Below are 19,258 nucleotides of genomic sequence, written 5' to 3' on the forward strand. Positions count from 1 at the left end.
ATAATCACATAGTTTTCGTTAACGCTAACATGAAAAATACTTTGTACCTACAAATGTACATACGTATTAAGAATTTAAATCATAACATTCGCGCAACTAAAAAAAACAGATTTAAATCTGCTAAGTTTCTTAAATGCAACATTTTTCTGAGATTTCATCGCAAATTTTTCAGCCATCTTGAAATTACAACATAAAATAAAATTTAGACACATAAAACAAAGTATATAGGAAACATTTGGTTTTTAAAAGCAATGAACATTAAAAATAATATTGTAAAGCAATATAAACATTAATATAATTGACTTAGAAAAGCAAGTTTACAAGAAACATTAATTGTAAAGCCTCAAGAAGCAATCAACTCAACTTTCAACATACAGTAGGCTTCCACTACCGATTTTGTACAAATATTTCAGTAGTGGAAACCGACTTTATCGAATTATTGTAACTTCACAGTACAAATAGTTAACATTTTGTAACTACGACTACTTTCCCTTACAGGGTAAACAGAGTTCGGAAATCTTGAGATAAACAGCTAGAATTATGATGCAAAATCAAATTTTAATACGCTATTAATTTATAACCATGACAACCAAATGGGAGTAGACAGAGAAGGCAAGTGACAAATATTTCTTAATTACTGATTTATTACGAATCAAAAGTCGTATAGTTACGCCTATTTGCTTCGGAAACGAGTTCTAGTTATTTTTTTTAGCAATAACAACTAATAAACCCATATAAGGTTCGTTTTAAAAACATTATAACTGTTATATCTAGGCCTTATATACCTAACAACGATGTATTTTAGTCCGTTCTAGAAATGTCATATTTTATGCAAACATTAGAAATTTCAACATTTACTATCACATGCAGTCATTAATTGGACACTAAGGAAGTTGTTTAGCGAAGATTTAATTTGAGAAATCTACACTTAAGCTCGGTGACCAAGACTGTGGCATTTGTACACATTTACGTGTAGTTTTATTTAAACCAAAGTTATTTTTGAATATTCTAAAATTAGATTGCTTTACAAACCCTTGTTGGCATAAAACATCACAAGTAAATTGAGCAGACTGTACATATTATATTAGGGCGTGGCATTATATCAATCTCGTTCCAAATGAACACCTTAAATAGTAAACAAACAAACGTCACTTTTCATACATGGCGGCCATTATTTTCATTTACTAAAACAAATCTATTTTGGATACCTACAGTCCAAAGAAATTTAAATAATCATTGAAATGGTTTATTAGGTAAAGCATATTAGTGATATTTAAGTTTTCATTTGGAAGTTTGTATAATGCCACTATACACAGCCTTATGCGCCCTGTGCGATGTCCCGGCGTTGTCCCGGTGTTGCCGCGATGTTGCCTAGGCGTCCTTGTTGGCGGTAGTCTTGGAGACGTCCTCATCATCAGAGCAGTCATCATCGTGTGTGTGCGTCAGTTGTCGCGGGGTCTCCGGCCTCACGTGGGGCACTGATGCTTGCATCTGTAACAAAAATTCAAAGGAGCAATAAATCTTAATGTATTCTCATAATCATAACTTGTTTATCTGTAAATCAACCTTCAACCATCTCTTTCCTGTCCTACTTGACCTCTTCTTACACGGAGTCAGCTTTCTCTTTCACTCTTACATATAAAGGACATTCCGAACTGTTACCTTAACATCGATAACATCATGGGTTTCATTCTCTTCCGAAGTCTCCTCCGCCAGCACGGGGTAGGGACGCTGGGCGCTCGGGTGTCTAGAACTGTTTCAAAATTATAATAATTAGACTTTGGCAGGATGTTTACAATGTAGTGCAAGGTACTCTTAATGATTATATAATAAGGGGCCATGTATGACAGTTGCAAGTGACTGCGCTACTCGTGGGCGACATTGCGCAAGTGCTGCTGTTGGGCGACATTGCGCAATCGCATCTCGTGGGCGACATTGCGCAATCGCATCTCGTGGGCGACATTGCGCAAGCGCTGGACGTGGGCGATATTGCACAAGTGTATATCAGTTACCGGTCGATGGTGGGCGTATCGACGGTGAAGCGCTGCTCGTGGGCGACGGTGCTCTCGTGCGGCATGAGCATGGCGGGCGCGCGGAACATGTAGCAGAACGGGTAGTACATCAAGTTGAGGAAGGAGGCCGCGTACAGGTCCGCGTACCTCACCACCTGCAACACACAACAACACACAATTAGTAAACACACATAAAAATGTTTATGGTCCCTCGAGTCGGATACTCCATGTATTACTCGGTTTAAAAGATATTTGTGTCCGTTATAAGTATTATGTTTTGCATTAACTTAGTAAAATTAATATTTAGGTTATAACAGTAATATAATAAAGGTAGCATAGAATTCAATTTATTGTAACAACGTTACCTGTGAGGAGAAGAATGTCTGCCTAGATCCGGAGCGGAATAGTGAGCCGAGCATGCCGTACGCGAGGTCCATCTTGTGCGTCACGTCACGGATCGAGCTGCGCAGCTTCGATATGTCCGGCTTTTCTTTTGTGCTCGAGTCCAAGTCTCTGGAGATCAGATCACAAACATGTTAAGCACCATGGCGATACAATATTTTGTGACATAGGAGTTGTATTTTCAGAGACTTATTTGGAAATAAAATAAACATTTAATTCGCAATAAAGTGAGGCAAATGTCTTTAATTTATTGCGAAGTACAGTCTCCGATGGAAAACTATGCCATTTGAAATCGTGTATTAACAACAAACAAACAGCACATGTGTAAAGACAAGAAAGATTAATTAGACCCCGATACCGGCGCGTTATAAATCAAACAAAGTTCAAGCATCGACAATATTTATTATTACGATTGACGTCCATAAGTAATCGAGTTAAGTTTATTTATCTAATTAGCTCAATGGATATATAAACTATATATTTAACGAAATATTTTCTTTTGTTTGGTATTTACGAATGGAAAGAGGACTAAATTAGGGCTCCGGGACGCACACTCATTAGACTGCACGCGGAATTGCTTCCACTTCACGCCTGTCTTTAGTGTGGTAAAATTGTATTAATATTCAATAGAGGAACATCTTCCTTTATCTAAATAAGAATGTTCCTATTTAAGTTATGTATACATATATATGTTACAATACATAATATTTACTATGTACTTTGACTTTAATGTTTGAATAACCAGTCTTAATTCTGTGTATTGTAAACGATTTAAAAGGTCAGATAAATATTTGTTACTTGCTATTCAGAGGTGTGAAGAGTCTGTTTGAAGGTTCTTATTTCTGCTATATTGCGATACAATTATGAATTATGTGCTTAGTTTTATAGTAGGATTTAATGGAATGTTACTTCAAAGTAGCCGAAAGTAATACATTAAAAGCTGTATAATGAATGGTTAGATATCGCTCGCTTTTATAGCATTGTTTTTTTTTATATATCATAAGGTGGCAAACGAGCGAGCGGCCACCTGAAATCGTTGAAATAGCGAAGTGACCGTTGCCCATAGACATACGCAATTGTATATGCGTTGCCTTTAATCGACGGAGGAGAGGATGCACAGAAAGAAAACATATTCCCTTTCCATGCATCCTCTCATCTGGAATGTCCACTTCCACTTCCTATCCTTTCCTTATTAGAGAAAAAGAGTAGGAAAGGAAAGAGGACTAAATTAGGCCTCCGGGACGCGGTTTATTTTTTATTCAACTATTGAAGACTTCAGCGATCTACTATATATTCAGATATCTCTTATTAGAATAAACACTATCACTACAAACTGCTACCATCAGCAGCAAAATGGCGAAAATCAAATAATCTGAAAATACTACGTCTTAAACCCAGTCCATTTACAGAGATGACTTACTTGTACATATCTCCCAGTTGCACATCCAAGTTCTGGAGCTGCGCGAACAGCTGGCACTTGTCAGTCCACACGTGCAACTCCTGCACCAGCTCAGGAACTATGAGGAAGGTGCGCCAGCCACCTATCTTCTTCGATTTCAGGATGTCGCCGAAGATATGGTCACCGATGTACAATACGTCCTTGCCTTTAGCACCGATCAGCTCAGTGAATACGTCACATGAACCTAAAAAATAAAAAAACTGATTTGGTACGGTTGTTAAAAACGGTTACATGAAGACTATGTTTAATGCCAATCAGTGTTTGTCGCATTTATTGCTGTATATTTGAATTGAACATGATTTCTTATCTCTTTTTCTCCATATAGAGTGAGAGAGATGAAAATATGTTTTCATACAAGTGTTACCGAAAAGTTACTTTGAAAACAGACTATATTTAAAAATTACTTATAATGTTACAAACATAAATGGATATTTGTTTGAAGGTACCTCCAGAACGGCTCAATGGATCTCGATGAAATTTTGCATACATAGTCTGGAAGAACACGTAGGCTACTAATTATGTTTATTTTAAAGTCGCGCTGGCAAAGACGCGGGCGACAGCTAGTCCGACATAAAAGAGGTTGCATGTTCTTTTTATAATGGTGTCAACTTTAACTTTAAGACGTATTTACCTCCGGAGTATACAAGACCCTCGTGCAGCGGACCAACGTGGTATCCCATCTTGAGGGCGCCGGTCCTTGTGTCCACCTGACGCAGCGTGGTGCCTTCGCCAAAGAATAGAGGCTTCTTCGCATCCACCACAATCCAATCGAAGTACGTCCTCCAGTTTCTGTGAGGGTCAGTAGCCTGCACGAAAAATGAATAACAGGATGTTAAACTTAAGTGGAACACGACTGATCGTCGGTTTCTGATACCAGGAACTCCGCTTAAAACATATTTTTGTTTTTGTTTTGTCAAATGAAAGGGATGACGAAAAGTTTTACACAGAAATTATGATCTCAGAAACCAACTATAACAAGATTACGGTTACTACGACTAATTACCCGTCTGTTTGATATTGTTATAAGTAATTTTGATTGTATTTTCATGCATTTCACTTGTTTTTCGGGACAAAAACCGAAACTAGTGAAAGACAAAAGCGTTTTCTGTATCTTTTTAATTTTCTCAATATCAAGGCAACTGGTTAAATTTAAAAGAGTAGTTTTTACCAACCCTAACTAACTAAAAACGCAAAACTCAATTGCAATTAGTTGACTAACTCATTACTAGGCATCAATCTCCCAAGAGTAAACCATGAATTATGTCAGTATTAATAATAAATAGTTAATTAATTCTATCAAATATTACATTAGCCTTTAAATATAATTGAAATATACAAAAATTTATCAATAAATTAATGAAATTATTGTCATATTATATAATTATCTTTATCTATTGACTCATAAATGATGAAATAGATATTATAAGGTGACTTTTTATCTTGTACTTATAAGATTAAAAAAAAACTATCTTCGCATAGTATCAGAATTCGGTTGATATGAATAAATTATGAATTAGCAAGCAGTTGTTGTCAAACCGGTTCGTATCAAAACACATTCCAAAGTCAACTTTCTGTTTTAACGTATGTCGCCAGCAAATCGTGTACGCTGAACGTTTGTAATTTACCCCGGTAAATGGCAAGAACACGGCAATTTGTCAAAAAATTAAAAAAAAAACATTCACAAATTGACGTTATATTAAGACAAATTGTATAATGACATTTCACACGAGTCTTATTTACTGTGAGTATATAATATTGATATACTAGTTACCGCTGTCTCTATTTTTTTCAAAAAGTATATAAGGGATAACAATATATGTCAATACAAGTGTCCTTTCAATCAAAGTTACAGTAACCGTGGGTTTCTGAGATCAAATTCTTCGTTTAAAACGTATTGTTAACTCTGTTTTGTCAAATGTAATAAACAACAGAGATGACGACATGTTAGATACACAAAAAATGACAGCCCGAAGTCTCACGTCTATAAAGTGTTATAATTATCACGTCACTTTGTAAATAATTTCGTTCGATATGTATTATGTCGACTCTGTGATTTTCCGGGGCAAATCACAAACTGGCGGTATACGCGATTCAACGGTGACGCGTACAAACAATATTTGCCAATTGCCATTTCAAACCTGATCTTACTTGAAAATTATGCAATATTAGCCTTGATATGCATAAATAATTGCAAAGATCTTAAATTTAAAACAAGATATATAAATTACAAACTAAGTTTGAACTTGAATCAGTTTTTATCCACATAATTAGAAATAATGACTGTATTCCGCATTGTATTAAGAGTAGATTTGCCCTTTTTTGGCGAAAACGACGCACGCATATTTTACATATTTGAGGACTAATACATAGAATGAATTTAATATAACTCTATAACCTAGTATTGATTCTATTGCAGACTGCAATAAATAATTGAAGGTTGTAACTTTCATTTTCCAATCCGAATATGTATGCATGACGCTTAAAACGACCTTAGAACGTCAAAGAAATAATACGAACAAAGAAAAAATGCACTATACAGTAAACCTAAAAAAAGTTTATAAATAATTTTACGGCACATCCCGGACTTGTTTATTGGCCCATTACGGACAATTACGATGTCCCGTTGACCCACGTCACAGACGTAAACTGTTACTTTTGATTATATTTGTCACTCTAACCTTGAACACTTCGGAAAATTTAATCCTGTTCATACGCATAAGTCACTATCTGTACAAATGGAAAATGCACAGCAGCCAAAGAGCATTTGTTTAGTTATTAAAATACTTTTAAAACTATACACTTTTTTAGATAAAACCATTCCAACTATTTTCACGATTACATTTAGTTGTCAACACTTCCCGCGCAATTCTCTTAAGTATTTGTCATCTATTTTTTTTAATAATTAAAAAGGCAAAGGTTTTGTAACCAGTATGCCAAGTCTTTGGCAGAATGTTTATTCTGCATTTATAATGTTCCTAAAATGACTAAACTTAGTACAGGGAGGTAATCAAACGATAGAAATATAAACACGAAAATTAAAACATGATATTAATATTCTAAAATGTGATTTAGGGATGTTGATTGAAGCTGAGTTTTATTATATAATAATTATGAAATTCGAAACCTGTTTGTGACTTTTTGATTTAGGTAACAAAAAACATCGTATAAACATTACAAGGATATCAAGATAAGTGTTTAGGTGTAATAAATGCCAACTTACTTGTGCGCCATGCGGGAAATCGAACAAGTAATTCATTATTTTGTCCGTGAAGTTGTAGTCACTGTTTGTTAGTAAGAACAACTTGGCTCCACTTTCTGTAATCCTGGATAGGAAGGTTGGAAGACGTTCGTCCTTCTTCAGGTAGAGGTCCAGATTCTCTATGGTCTTTGATTTGAGGTCTCCATGTATGTGAACGTAGTCTACCGCGCTCCGGACATCTTGGAATATTGATTTGAAAGACATCGCCAAATCTCCACATCTTACACCAGTCTTCTCTCTGAGTGCAAAAATTTCATAGTAATACTTTAGTATACAGTTCAGTTATAAATATAATTTTGTAATTATTTAAAGATAATAATTCATACCTTGTATATTGTGGTGAGTTTGTGAAGAAATCAATTAAACACGCTATTAAATACGTCTCTGGCAGATTGAACAATGTATTCAATACATACACTCTAGATTCGTCGAGTGTCAAAAATTTATTTGGATATAGCTCGTACACTTGGGAACTGGAAAAACATACAAATTAAAAAAAAACTGCAACCCAAAAAAAAATACATATTTTTTCACGCCAACAACAAAATTTCATTTTTTTAAATCAAAAAATATAAAGTCAAAAAATTCAATTATTTAATAAAATCAAAACATCTGTTAGTCGAAAATTAGTTACTTAAGAGATATGATTCATTTTATACTATGAATAGATACGTGGTTTATTTTGTATAGAAACATCTCAATTCCACTGGCGCAGTGACAATACCGCGTGCGGAAATCAGTTACGTGGAAATAGGAACTTATATCTGTGGGGCTTAAAAAAAATAACAAATAACTTACTGCTTCAAGAATTCAAATCCATGCACACAGACCAGAATGTTACCATAAGCGTCTACTTTTAAAAGGTTGCCATACAACGTGTCGAACCATAGACCTCTGCAAATAATATCAGAATGTTAGTATAATAAAAAGTCTTGTTAATATGTAATATTAAAAGAAAATATAAATAAGGACTTGCAAAGGAGAATATATATGTGATAGAATATTCATACATAATTAGATTTAAACCTTAAATTATAACAGCACTTGTTCTCCAATACAGTATAACTCATTTCATAAGATTAATATTTCTGAAAATTATTAAAACTATTTTCAAATGTGACACTTTAGTAATTTCCATACCATTGATTACGAATAAAATGTGAATTTATTAATTGGTTTTTCAACGAAATAAATTAATTATAAATAAAAAATTTTGTCTTTATACATGATTTTTAAGTTTTAAAGAATTATTCTTAAAGACGATAGTAAATAAAAAAGGATCTTGACGGACAGACAGACGAATAACAAAGTAATCCTGTAAGGGTTCAGTTTTTTCTTTTCGATGCATAGAACCCTAAAAATCAAAACATAAATAATAGTTCCAATAAACTCACCTGACAGGAAAAGAAGGATCGTATTCAAATTCTAGAATCTCACTTGGATATCCCAAATTAACTAATCTCTCTTTAGTTAAATTAAAACCTAGCGTTTCATATTGTGGCGATTTGTATTCTGAAAACAAAAAAATATTACTATCTTACTAATATTATAAATGCGAATGTTTAAATGGATTGACGGGTAGATGGATGTTTGTTTGAAAGTATCTCCAGAACGGCTGAACGGATCTCGATGAAATTTGACATACACATAGAACATAGTCTGGAAAAACACATAGCCTAAGTCTTTTCGCGAGTCGCGGGCGTCCGCTAGTCTTATATAAGATTTCTTTTTAACACACATGACCTTAGGTTTCTTTTGTCAAAACTTTTATATAAACATGCTAATAAAAAAACCGAATAACAATAGATACGTGTTTTGGAAGTGTAAATTCAAGGTTAAGTTTACTGATTCAATTGTCTATGACTTTTGATTTTTTCCCTTCAATTCAAGATATCACATTGTATTGAAATTCAAATTATATTACAAACAATTTTGGATTGTATTTCAACTGTGGATGTATGTTCAAGAAATAACTCATACTAAAAATACATGAAAAAACCTCACCGGCCAATGTATAATCCATATCAAAACCATAAAACTTTACATTTTCCAAGTGCAGTGATCTGTTCACGAAGATTCTGTAACAAAATGAAAGACAGATATTAATAGGTGCTCTGTATAGAATTCAGCGTTCTTCTATGAACTTACATTATGCAATTAATTGAAATTATATCAACACTAGTAGTCGCTAGCGAGTCTGTCCGCGATGAATTAAAAAAAAACTTAATAAGTAGCATTTGTGTTCTTCCAGACTATGTTCTACATATATGCAAAATTTCAGCAAGATCCATGCCGCTGTTCTGGAGATACCTTCTAACAAACATCCATCCATCTAAACATTTGAATTTATAATATGAGTAAGATTGTGCTCTCATCTGATCTCGTGCCGGTAAAAAATGTTAACCGGCACTGGTTATAGTCATAAAAGGATAGTCATACACTTAAAGTGTATTATTATACTTTCTTTTTTTTCACGAACTTCACAAATATAGACCAAATTAATAAATAACAAATACAAGAAACCAGTTAAAATTATAGCCCAAGGACATACTTTGACTCTTATTCAATTACTTATTGCTTAATTTACGCCTACTCCTACGAGTTTTAGTAATGTATTAATGTATGCGAGCTTACATACATTAATGTATTCGACATAACCGGGTTTAATAAACGCGTAGGCGTCTCATAATGTAACTAATCTTACTAATATTATAAATAAGAATGTTTAGATGGATGGATGGATGTTTGTTTGAAGTTATCTCCTCGACAGCTGAACGGATTACGCTGAAATTTGGCACATAAGTAGAACATAGTCTGGAAGAACACATGGGCTACTGATTAAGTTTTATTTAGTCCGCGGAAAGACTCGCAGGCGACAGCTAGTATTAGATAAATACAATTATTATTTTAGTTATTTTATCATATAATACAAGTAGGTAGACATAGTAAAGTCAGAACAATACACTCGTATCCACTCCCTATTGTGGGTCAAGACTTTTTGTTCCAGGTCAAGTCTATAAATCTTATGCCAGCGTTACATTCAAGAGCCCGTTTTCGTCACATGAGCGAACTTTTTTTAAAGAAAACCTTTTTTAGAGTTCTGTATCTAATAGGAAAAAAACGGAACCCTTATAGGATTACTTTGTTGTCCGTCTGTCTATCAAGACCCTTTTTTTAAACATCTCGCTAGCCAAGGATTTAAATTAAAGGCCCGTAAATCACGACTTGTTAAACTTTGTTTATGGTTGATGTGGTATTGTTTGCCGCTGAGTAACCTCGAGGTCTCCCACGGGAATCTCCTCGTCCGCTATTTCGAGCAAACATTATTTTATATTTATTATACTTATAACTCTATGACTTTTTACAATGGGGTTCAAAAATGATGGAACACGACGCTGATTTGTCGAGATTATAATTTTATAGCCACATAAATCTTACTAATATTATAAATGCGAATGTTAGATGGATGGATGGGTGTTTGTTCGAAGGTATCACCGAATCGGCTGAACAGATCTAGCTGAAATTGGACATAGAAGTAAAACATAATCTGGAAGAACAGATAGGCTACTTCTTACGTATTTATTCCGCGCGGTTGGAGTCGCGGGCGACAGCTAGTTGCTAGACAAATTAAAAAAAATGTAATTAGGGTTCATAATGTCTATGGCCTGCAATACCCCTAAGTATTATTTGTTCTGCATAGACCGGATGAAAGAATTATGTTTATTTTAAACTCAAACAATGTATAAGCAAGCTCGAAGAAATCTAATACTGAGAACCAAACCTCTACTAAGAAGGTTAAGATTAAAACATTGTATGAGTTATGCTTGCATCATTATTTAACGAAGATAAAAAATGAAACCAAATTAATAACATCCCGAGTTAATTAGAATGCTAACTGTCACCCTTTTTGTTTAAACAACAGAAACAAAATACGGATAAAATTAAAACATAAAATCTATTTATATATTGTATATTGCAATTTAACATTTATGTACGCGACTGTACATAATTAATCTTAACACAATGGCCTCGATCGAAGCGTAAATCAAACGACCGACTCTCAAGTTCATAAATAAACACAAAGTATAAATAATTATAAAACAAGATAACGTAAGCCTTTCCACAATTTTACTTCAAAGAATCACTTTAACATGACCCCGCCCTTGTACAAGAAAATACAACGACAAAACAACATTAATTATGCTATCAAAAATTATTAATTTAGAGATATGCTGACACGTGAAAAAGATGAAACTTTACCAAAGTCAAAGACAGCCTTCATAACCGATCTCTCAACAATCAAAATCCTACACTCACAACAATTTAATAAAAGGATAGAAAATTAAATTTGACACTTCGTCTTTTGTTTGTTTTACCTTCTATATGTACATTCCAGTTTTTATTAGAGATGTTGATTCTATTAACATATCTGTTTAAAAATAGATACACACACGAGATGCGCTTACTAATATTAAATTTAGATACTTCTCTTTATTTTTAATGTTGACAGTAAAATGCTCTTACATTCAAAAGCATAAATAACAGGATTTAATATAAAACATATATCAATTCGCACTTCACCAGTCAACGGCTGTTCAAATTCGTATCTTCAACGTCATCATTTTTTTCAAACATTACCACATTTATTAAAATAGTATTTTACATAGACTATATCCAAATCTGGTTCTCTGTCATACAAATAATAAACTAGCTGACCGCCCGCGACTCCATCCACACGGAATTAAAAAAAAACATAATTAGTGTCCTATATGTTCTTCCAGACTATATTCTATATGTATGCCAAATTTCATCGAGATGCGTTCAGCCGTTCTGGAGATACCTTCAAACAAACATCAATCTATCAGTCCAACCATCCATCTAAACATTCGAATTTATAATATTAGTAAGATCTAATTCCTAACATTTTATACTTTATTTCCTAAAAAAATTCTATATCCATGAATTGGAATTAGGACCTTTATTAAGTTACAATGTTAATATATCAGGCGATGTTATATAGTAACATAAGCAAAACATTAAACAATAGAGTCGGCATAGAAGCTAGTGATGTGACCCCTATCAATTTGGTCACAGCAATTTCCCAGAACACGACCGGAGATTGTCACTTATACTGGACAGTGAGTCAATCACTTAAGTATCATGAGTACTCACAAGACAAACGTCTTGTTATCGAATCCGGTATAACTTGGTGGTAAAATAAAGGCAATATATAATAACGCACATAATTTAAAATAATCTTCGCCATCTTGTCTTAAAATGAGGGTTAAATCGCAAATAGCATACCATAAACTCTTTACGAGTACTTTAGGAAATTATGAACTAAAAAGTAGCTTCATGGTACAATAAAATTGAATATATGGCCTTTTTACATAATACTAGACAGAACATGTTTGAATATTATATGCTATTATTAAAAAAATGAGATGCTGAATTATTTTTAGCTGAAATAGCGAAGTGATCGTTGCCCATCGACATACGCAATTGCATATGCGTTGCTACCTTTAATCAATGAATTATTTATATGAGACGTATACTTTGATATGCGGCTAGATATCAATACTATGAGGTTTGTAATCGTATTATACTGATTTAGTTACAAAACAACGCGGTTAGAAAATTAAAATTAAACTGCACACTATAAATAGAAGTTACCGTAAACACTTCCGAACACGCAACACAATTTGACGTGCTAATTTGACTTGGATAAGTTTCCATTGCCTTCGAATTTAGATAACGATTACGTCAAGACGTATGACGATAATGGGAACACGGACGACTACGAAATGAAATAGAAAATTATGCAAATCAACACGAGCCGAGGCGCACTCGACCTCTTTACATCGGTAAAAGTATCCGTAGTGCCGTTGGTAAAGAGAAACTTGGAACATTTGCTTAAAGGGGTTCCATTTTATAAAAGATTTAATTGAACAATGCTAAGCGCAAATATAAAAAAAATCACTCATTAATTATAATAAACATCAAATAAACCAAGACAACTGCAAATACATTGAAATATATTATACTCCATTCATAGACAAATATTGTAAATTGAAGAACTTGCTTTTTACTTGGTTATTTTTGTAAAAAAAAAAGGTAGAAAATCACTCGTAATTTTTCCAATGTTATGTAACATCAGGAAAATTACTTCTCATTTAACAAGCTAATAGCAATATAACGAAGAACTAAGCAAAATGTATTACGCAACAAACGGTGACAAATGTTATTTGTTCGATTTGCACGTTCCTTGCTTTGATTAAATTTACAATTATTAATTTTCGTTCATGAATTGGAACACCATAGTTATACGATAGAAGTAATCCTAGAAAATAATTATACTGTTACAAATACGAAATGCAGATATAACTAACCATTGTTTTCTGAGATCGAAATTTACGTTATAAAACATATCATCATCCCTGTCTATCTTTGACAAAACAGTAATAAAAATATTTTTTGAACGGGGGTATTTTGGTCTCAGAAACCCACTATAAAACTGATTCATGTTTACGATTAACCATGGGTTTCTAAATCCCGTTTAAAACATATTTTTTATCTCTGTTTTATCAAAAATAAAAGACAAGGATGACGATTTTTATACAGAGATTTTGGTATCAGAAACCCACGGTAAGATTGGTAACAATTAAATGAAACGCAAAACAATACAGCTCAGGTTAAATTAAACATGAGTCATTTGTCTTTTATTATTTCAACATTACATTTAATGATTTTGCAACAAAGACTCGAAACGGATAAATATACTCAGAGAGTTGTTTATAAACATCTTATTCTCGTCGCGTATTTCACGATGTAGCGATTTAATATTGCTAACGATTGTAAACATGCATGAGAGTAAGTCTTGTCATGTGGTTATCCAGCTATAAACCTTGGCGCCAGTGGTAATGACAATATTTGACAGCACAACGATACTTTACTGCGCCAAGATTATGCCAAGCGAATGCAATTTACCTCGAGCAACAGTTCTCCAGTCATTCCCAAAATAACGTGACGATACAGAAACTTTTACATTCTATAAATAAACGACTTTCCTTCAACAATTTACAGCATCAAAACAACTTTTCCTTGTTATAATCACAATAAGATTCCAATCAGGCGTCTTTTAATTAGAATGACGTCATTTACTCCTGACAAAGTTTAAAATGTGACAACAAAAAAGCTTACTTCATTTGTCATTGATTTAAATCAACATTTATTATTTGAACTCCGTATATATTTTAGCCTAAGACACGAGTCGGGAAAACGCAACTTTCTACCATCGTGGTAGCCCTATGTAATAATTAATGTTGTCGTTTTTTTGGCAAACTTAACATAAACCGGTGTAAGATACGGGGATATAAGAATAACATAGCAAACAACTTACTCATTCGGTGCTGCTGTATATCTATCCCCTTTGCCATACGAAGATCCATTTAACAAGGTGTATTCAGATAATTCAGCTTTTCCATTCGCCATTGCCTCTTGATATCTCATGATACACTTACATAAATATTATATAAAAAGTTTTATTTATTTTCAAACAATTACAAACTTAACGTACTGGAATGTCATTAACACTATAAGAAAGAAGAAGTAAATGTAAGAAATCTTTGTGTCGAACGCCCCTGGTACAAACGTATATGTTGCTAAATTGTGCGAAACATTTTGGTGAATATCCTTGACAGTGACAAGGTTAATATACCACTCTAAAATACACGAAACACATAACGCTTTATCCTTTGTTACTGCTACTCAGAGACAAATCACTAAGGAGTCCTTAGTGCAGTTTAAAGCAATCAAAGAAGTCTGAGTTCACTAAGTCAGTGATATACGAGAAACTGAAATGATATAAATTTGCTAGCTTTATTATATAGTGTAAGTAAATTATATAGAAATTGAATACGGAGATGCAGGAGGGCTAGCGGCTGAGGGAGCGCTGCCAGGAAACTCACTAATCGATAATATTTCCCCAGACTACCGCTAATATGCTTCCTCTATTAAGCATTTGTGTCTAGCTTTGGTGCATACCAACTCAAATAATTATATCGAGTTTTTCTATATCCTCAAATGTATGACACTTTTTGAAATAAAATTATAAATGAATTAGTTTTTAATTTATCCTTATTTCTTACTATTGTAATAAAATGTATTTACGATAACATTATTAACAATGCGCAGTTGTAATGAAGAAGCATATTATTGTTAAGTTATGACTCACAATAACAATGCGCGTTTGTCAATAGAGTGGAATTCAAACACAAAAATTTCAAACATATGGTCCAAATAAACATTGAACACAAAATGCACTTATCACGATTAACTCCGCAATCAAATTGACTACGACGAAATTAAAAAATACATTTACATCGTAGTCATAATATATTCAGATTTTGTAACAATGTTAGGAAGGTATGCTAACACAGTTTTTACGGAAGTTATTTTACGTGTACGTAGTCACTGTTATCTAGATTGTCATAGATAGCACGCGTACTGACGTAGACAGGTCCTGACGGTAAGACGCAGCCGCGTTGACTGAGCACACTCGCCGCATCGCATGCCGATGCCGTTCACGATTCTTTTACAGTGAGTTTTCACTGCGTATCATTCGAAATGTCGTTATACCATGGATTATAGAAAATATTCAAGATATTGTCATTCCATCCTGTTATTTTATTTTAAAACTCGATACTTGTTCGTTCACAAGCGACACGTTTGACATATGTTTTGTCATTGGCGTTCAAACTGATGTATATCGTGGTGAAATACAAGATTTTTTTTGTTAGGTTATCCTCTAACTGAGCTTAGATGACACGACAATGATTGACTTTTAACACTTAGTCTTAATAGTAGACACTTAAAATTACAATAAACATATTATGTTCTTTTATTTCAAGGGACATCTTGAATGACAAAACATGTAACAACGTTTAAAATGACAACGCGAACGAAGGTTAGTATTACGAACTTAATCACGACAACATTTAACGCCATTGTAAATCCACGGTTACACTTCCCCCACGAGCAACGAATGACTGCAAACAGCTGATTCATTCGATCGCCGCGTCGTCAGTACGTACATAGACTAGTCTCATTATCAAATTTATATATTAGTTTATTTTATAGACCACAACACATGTCCTGTCTAAATTATATTGTTATCTATAAACAATATTCCTGCAGTTATACATAATCTATAGACATTCCATTTTAAAAATTGTTTTGAATTTGAAATAGGTCATGTCTTATCGTCAATACCGGTTCTATTTTGCTTTTCAGCCTTTTGTCAACTGCTTAATAACCCAGACATTGACAAACATCTGTAACGTCACAATCATACGCCAAAAAATGTCAAACAGAAAGTTCAAAGTAATAAGTAGAATGTACGTACGATTCTTCTTATAATTTAATGGGTAACCATCGATAGTTTTTTGGATAAGACCTATACTAATTAGAAAAGTTATAATCATTTGGTTAATGTTATTTAAGCATTAAGTTCTGTTCTCATAGTTTCGAGCTGTAGACGTACAAAGAATATAATTTCTATGAAATCATGAGTAGAAAGTCAATGTATTTGTTCGTGATAATTCATATCAGCGACATTGAATGACCAACTACTCAACGAATACTTAGTAATACTATTCTAAGAAGGGAAGTGACACGGGTTCTTGTACTGATAAGCTTAGTTTGTTTAACAAATCTCATTCAATCTTCATCAGTCTTTGTGCTATACAAAGTTGTAAACAAAGGTAATTGTATTACTAGATTTATAACATTATATTTCACAACTAGCCGTCGCCTGTGACTCGGTGTTCGCGGGATTAAAAAAGAGTCTTGGCAGACAGACGGACAGACAACAAAGTTATCATATAAGGTTTCCGTTTTTTTCCTTTCGAGGTACGGAACCCTAAAAAAACTTTTAAAAAAGTAGCCTATGTTTTCTTCCAGACTATGTTCTGCATCTATGCCAAATTTAAGCGAGATCCATGCAGCCGTTCTAGACACACCTTGAAACATCCATCCATGCCTCCTAACATTCGCCTTTATAATATTAAAGTACGATTATTTACCATACTCTATGTATATGTTTCTTTAAAATATGTCCAAACCACGTTAACCTTTTATAAATTTTTTACGACAGACGTAATACACCACTCGTCCATCTTAACGCCTCTTAGCCATATGCAATCTCCATTAAAATGTGGTAAAAATAATATTAAAATCTAAATATCGAACCGGGACCGTTTAGTCATTACACAAAACGAACATGAACATTTATTATAAAACTAGCTGTCGCACACGTCTCCGTCCGCGTGGCATAGAAAAAAACATAATGACTATACTAAGTATTCTTCCGACTATGTTCTAGTTAATTAGAGACTATGTTTTACATCTGTTCAAAATGTTATCAAGATCCGTTGTGCCGTTCCGGAGATACCTTCAAACAAACATCCAACCATCTTTCCATCCATCCATCTAAACTTTTAGCATTTTTAACATACGTAAGATAAACACATAGCTACTACCTCTGTCAGAGTTAAATTCAATATTTTCAATCAATTCTTATATTTGAGTTGTACGAAAAAATAATTCTCGTAAGTCAATAGCGCAATACATGATGAATAGCTATTTAACCTTGAAGGTAATTTTTATCGGCGCTTAGCAACCGTAAACAAATGAATGTCGCAATCGCTCACCTGTGCGCAAGATCTCTCTTATCGAACCACGTACTCTGCATTGTAGTCAGGGACTCTGCAAAGCTGTCCAACTCTACCTCGCTCCTGTCACTCTTCGACAACGGCTTGTCGACACCGACTATCGATTTGTCGGGTATCTCTACGGCTTCATCGCCAGCCAAGAACGTCACTACCGGCTTACGTTTGGACGACGAGTTTGCGCGTGCGCGTATATCATTAGGATTTAAAGGTGGCGAGAGGGGATAAGCACTTTCGAATGCATCGGGCATTTTAAAGGAATTATTAGAAAAACAAAGAGACAATTATAACCGTTCTGATCAAACTCAGAGATGATACTGACGCTAATTTGACAAAAACGCACGCAATCCATGTTTGTGGTTACACACCGACCTCGGCGTATCGATAACCTATTGACCCATCACTAGCGTCGTGTATTATCTAAAACTGGTGTTATCATTAAAATGAAATTAATATGCTTTCATGTTGTATCTCATTGTGCAAATATAAAACTCCTTTACTGACTTACATGAGAACTAAAGTCAAATATGAAGATGTGGAAAGATATATGTTTCAGTTCAAATAACGATAGCTTGCGTACATGTATTGATAAGCATAATAAATATATTTATTGTATATTGTATAATAACAAATTACATATATAACGTCAAAGGGAAGATAACCACGTCTATATTAACTAGCCATCCAATCAACAGGAACTTGATTTCAGGGAATACAGTACCAAACAAAACGACAAATAACATCACATTGGCTAATTTATAATGTAGAAGCGAGTTTACATTGTCAGAACACTCGTATAAAAACAATCCTCTGATTCTCTTAGATGACATAGAGACAACAGTATTTATGCAACTGTTTCGGCAGTGAAAACACACGGTTACGTTTTAAATACTACGACGCTTTATTAATTGTAACGAAATCTTCCGAATTATTGCCTGTACTACTTGCACGCTATAATATGATAACGTTTAATGATGTTATAGACGTATGTCTGTTTTATTACAAAAACAACTAATCTGTAAAACACACTGTATCGTCAGGTGCTGTAGCATAACATTTTTTTTTATATCATAAAGTGGCAAACGAGCGAGCGGCCACCTGAAATCGCTGAAATAGCGAAGTGATCGTTGCCCATAGACATACGCAATATGCGTTGCCTACCTTTAATCGACGGAGGAGAGGATGCACAGAAAGAAAATATTTTCCCTTTCCATGCATCCTCTCATTCGGAAAGTCCACATCCACTTCCCATGCTTTCCTCATAAGAAAATGGGTGGGAAGGGAAAGAGGACTAAATTAGGCCTCCGGGACGCACACTCATCAGACGAAACGCGGAATTGCTTCCACTTCACGCCTGTCTTCTGTGTGGTCGTGGTATTTCACCGGGCGAGCCGGGCCA

General features: G+C 34.0%; 1 protein-coding gene across 2 annotated transcripts; it reads right to left on the reverse strand.

The window, feature by feature from the left end:
- Nucleotides 1–3: 3 nt before the first annotated feature.
- On the reverse strand, nucleotides 4–18,182 carry Nt5b (5' nucleotidase B). Of its 2 annotated transcripts, XM_013317934.1 has the most exons (13): nucleotides 15,567–15,664; nucleotides 14,532–14,724; nucleotides 9,137–9,210; nucleotides 8,527–8,644; nucleotides 7,931–8,026; nucleotides 7,459–7,605; nucleotides 7,094–7,370; nucleotides 4,505–4,679; nucleotides 3,835–4,057; nucleotides 2,378–2,525; nucleotides 2,013–2,167; nucleotides 1,663–1,753; nucleotides 4–1,491 (listed from the first exon to the last, which is right to left on the reverse strand). In XM_013317934.1, exons 2-13 carry the CDS (start codon nucleotides 14,639–14,641, stop codon nucleotides 1,372–1,374), a joined length of 1,734 nt encoding a protein of 577 aa, XP_013173388.1. In that variant the 5' UTR covers nucleotides 14,642–14,724; nucleotides 15,567–15,664; the 3' UTR covers nucleotides 4–1,371. The 2 variants fall into 2 exon arrangements, with proteins under 2 accessions (XP_013173388.1, XP_013173387.1); XM_013317933.1 differs by lacking the exons at nucleotides 14,532–14,724; nucleotides 15,567–15,664 and adding an exon at nucleotides 17,842–18,182.
- Between the last annotated feature and the right edge of the window lie 1,076 nt (nucleotides 18,183–19,258).

This window comes from Papilio xuthus, unplaced genomic scaffold (genome assembly GCF_000836235.2).
Source record: "Papilio xuthus unplaced genomic scaffold, Pxut_1.1 DF826933.1, whole genome shotgun sequence".
NCBI classification, from domain to species: domain Eukaryota; kingdom Metazoa; phylum Arthropoda; class Insecta; order Lepidoptera; family Papilionidae; genus Papilio; species Papilio xuthus.

Bases quoted from the DNA above. Each gene is read 5' to 3' on its own strand.
- Nt5b (XM_013317933.1), bottom strand. From the start codon at position 18,110: ATGCCCGATGCATTCGAAAGTGCTTATCCCCTCTCGCCACCTTTAAAT. The intron at 4,680-7,093 runs GTAAGTTGGCAT...TTTTTCGTGCAG, and splicing joins ATTTCCCGCATGGCGCACAA to GCTACTGACCCTCACAGAAA. The intron at 1,754-2,012 runs GTAACTGATATA...ATTTTGAAACAG, and splicing joins GATACGCCCACCATCGACCG to TTCTAGACACCCGAGCGCCC.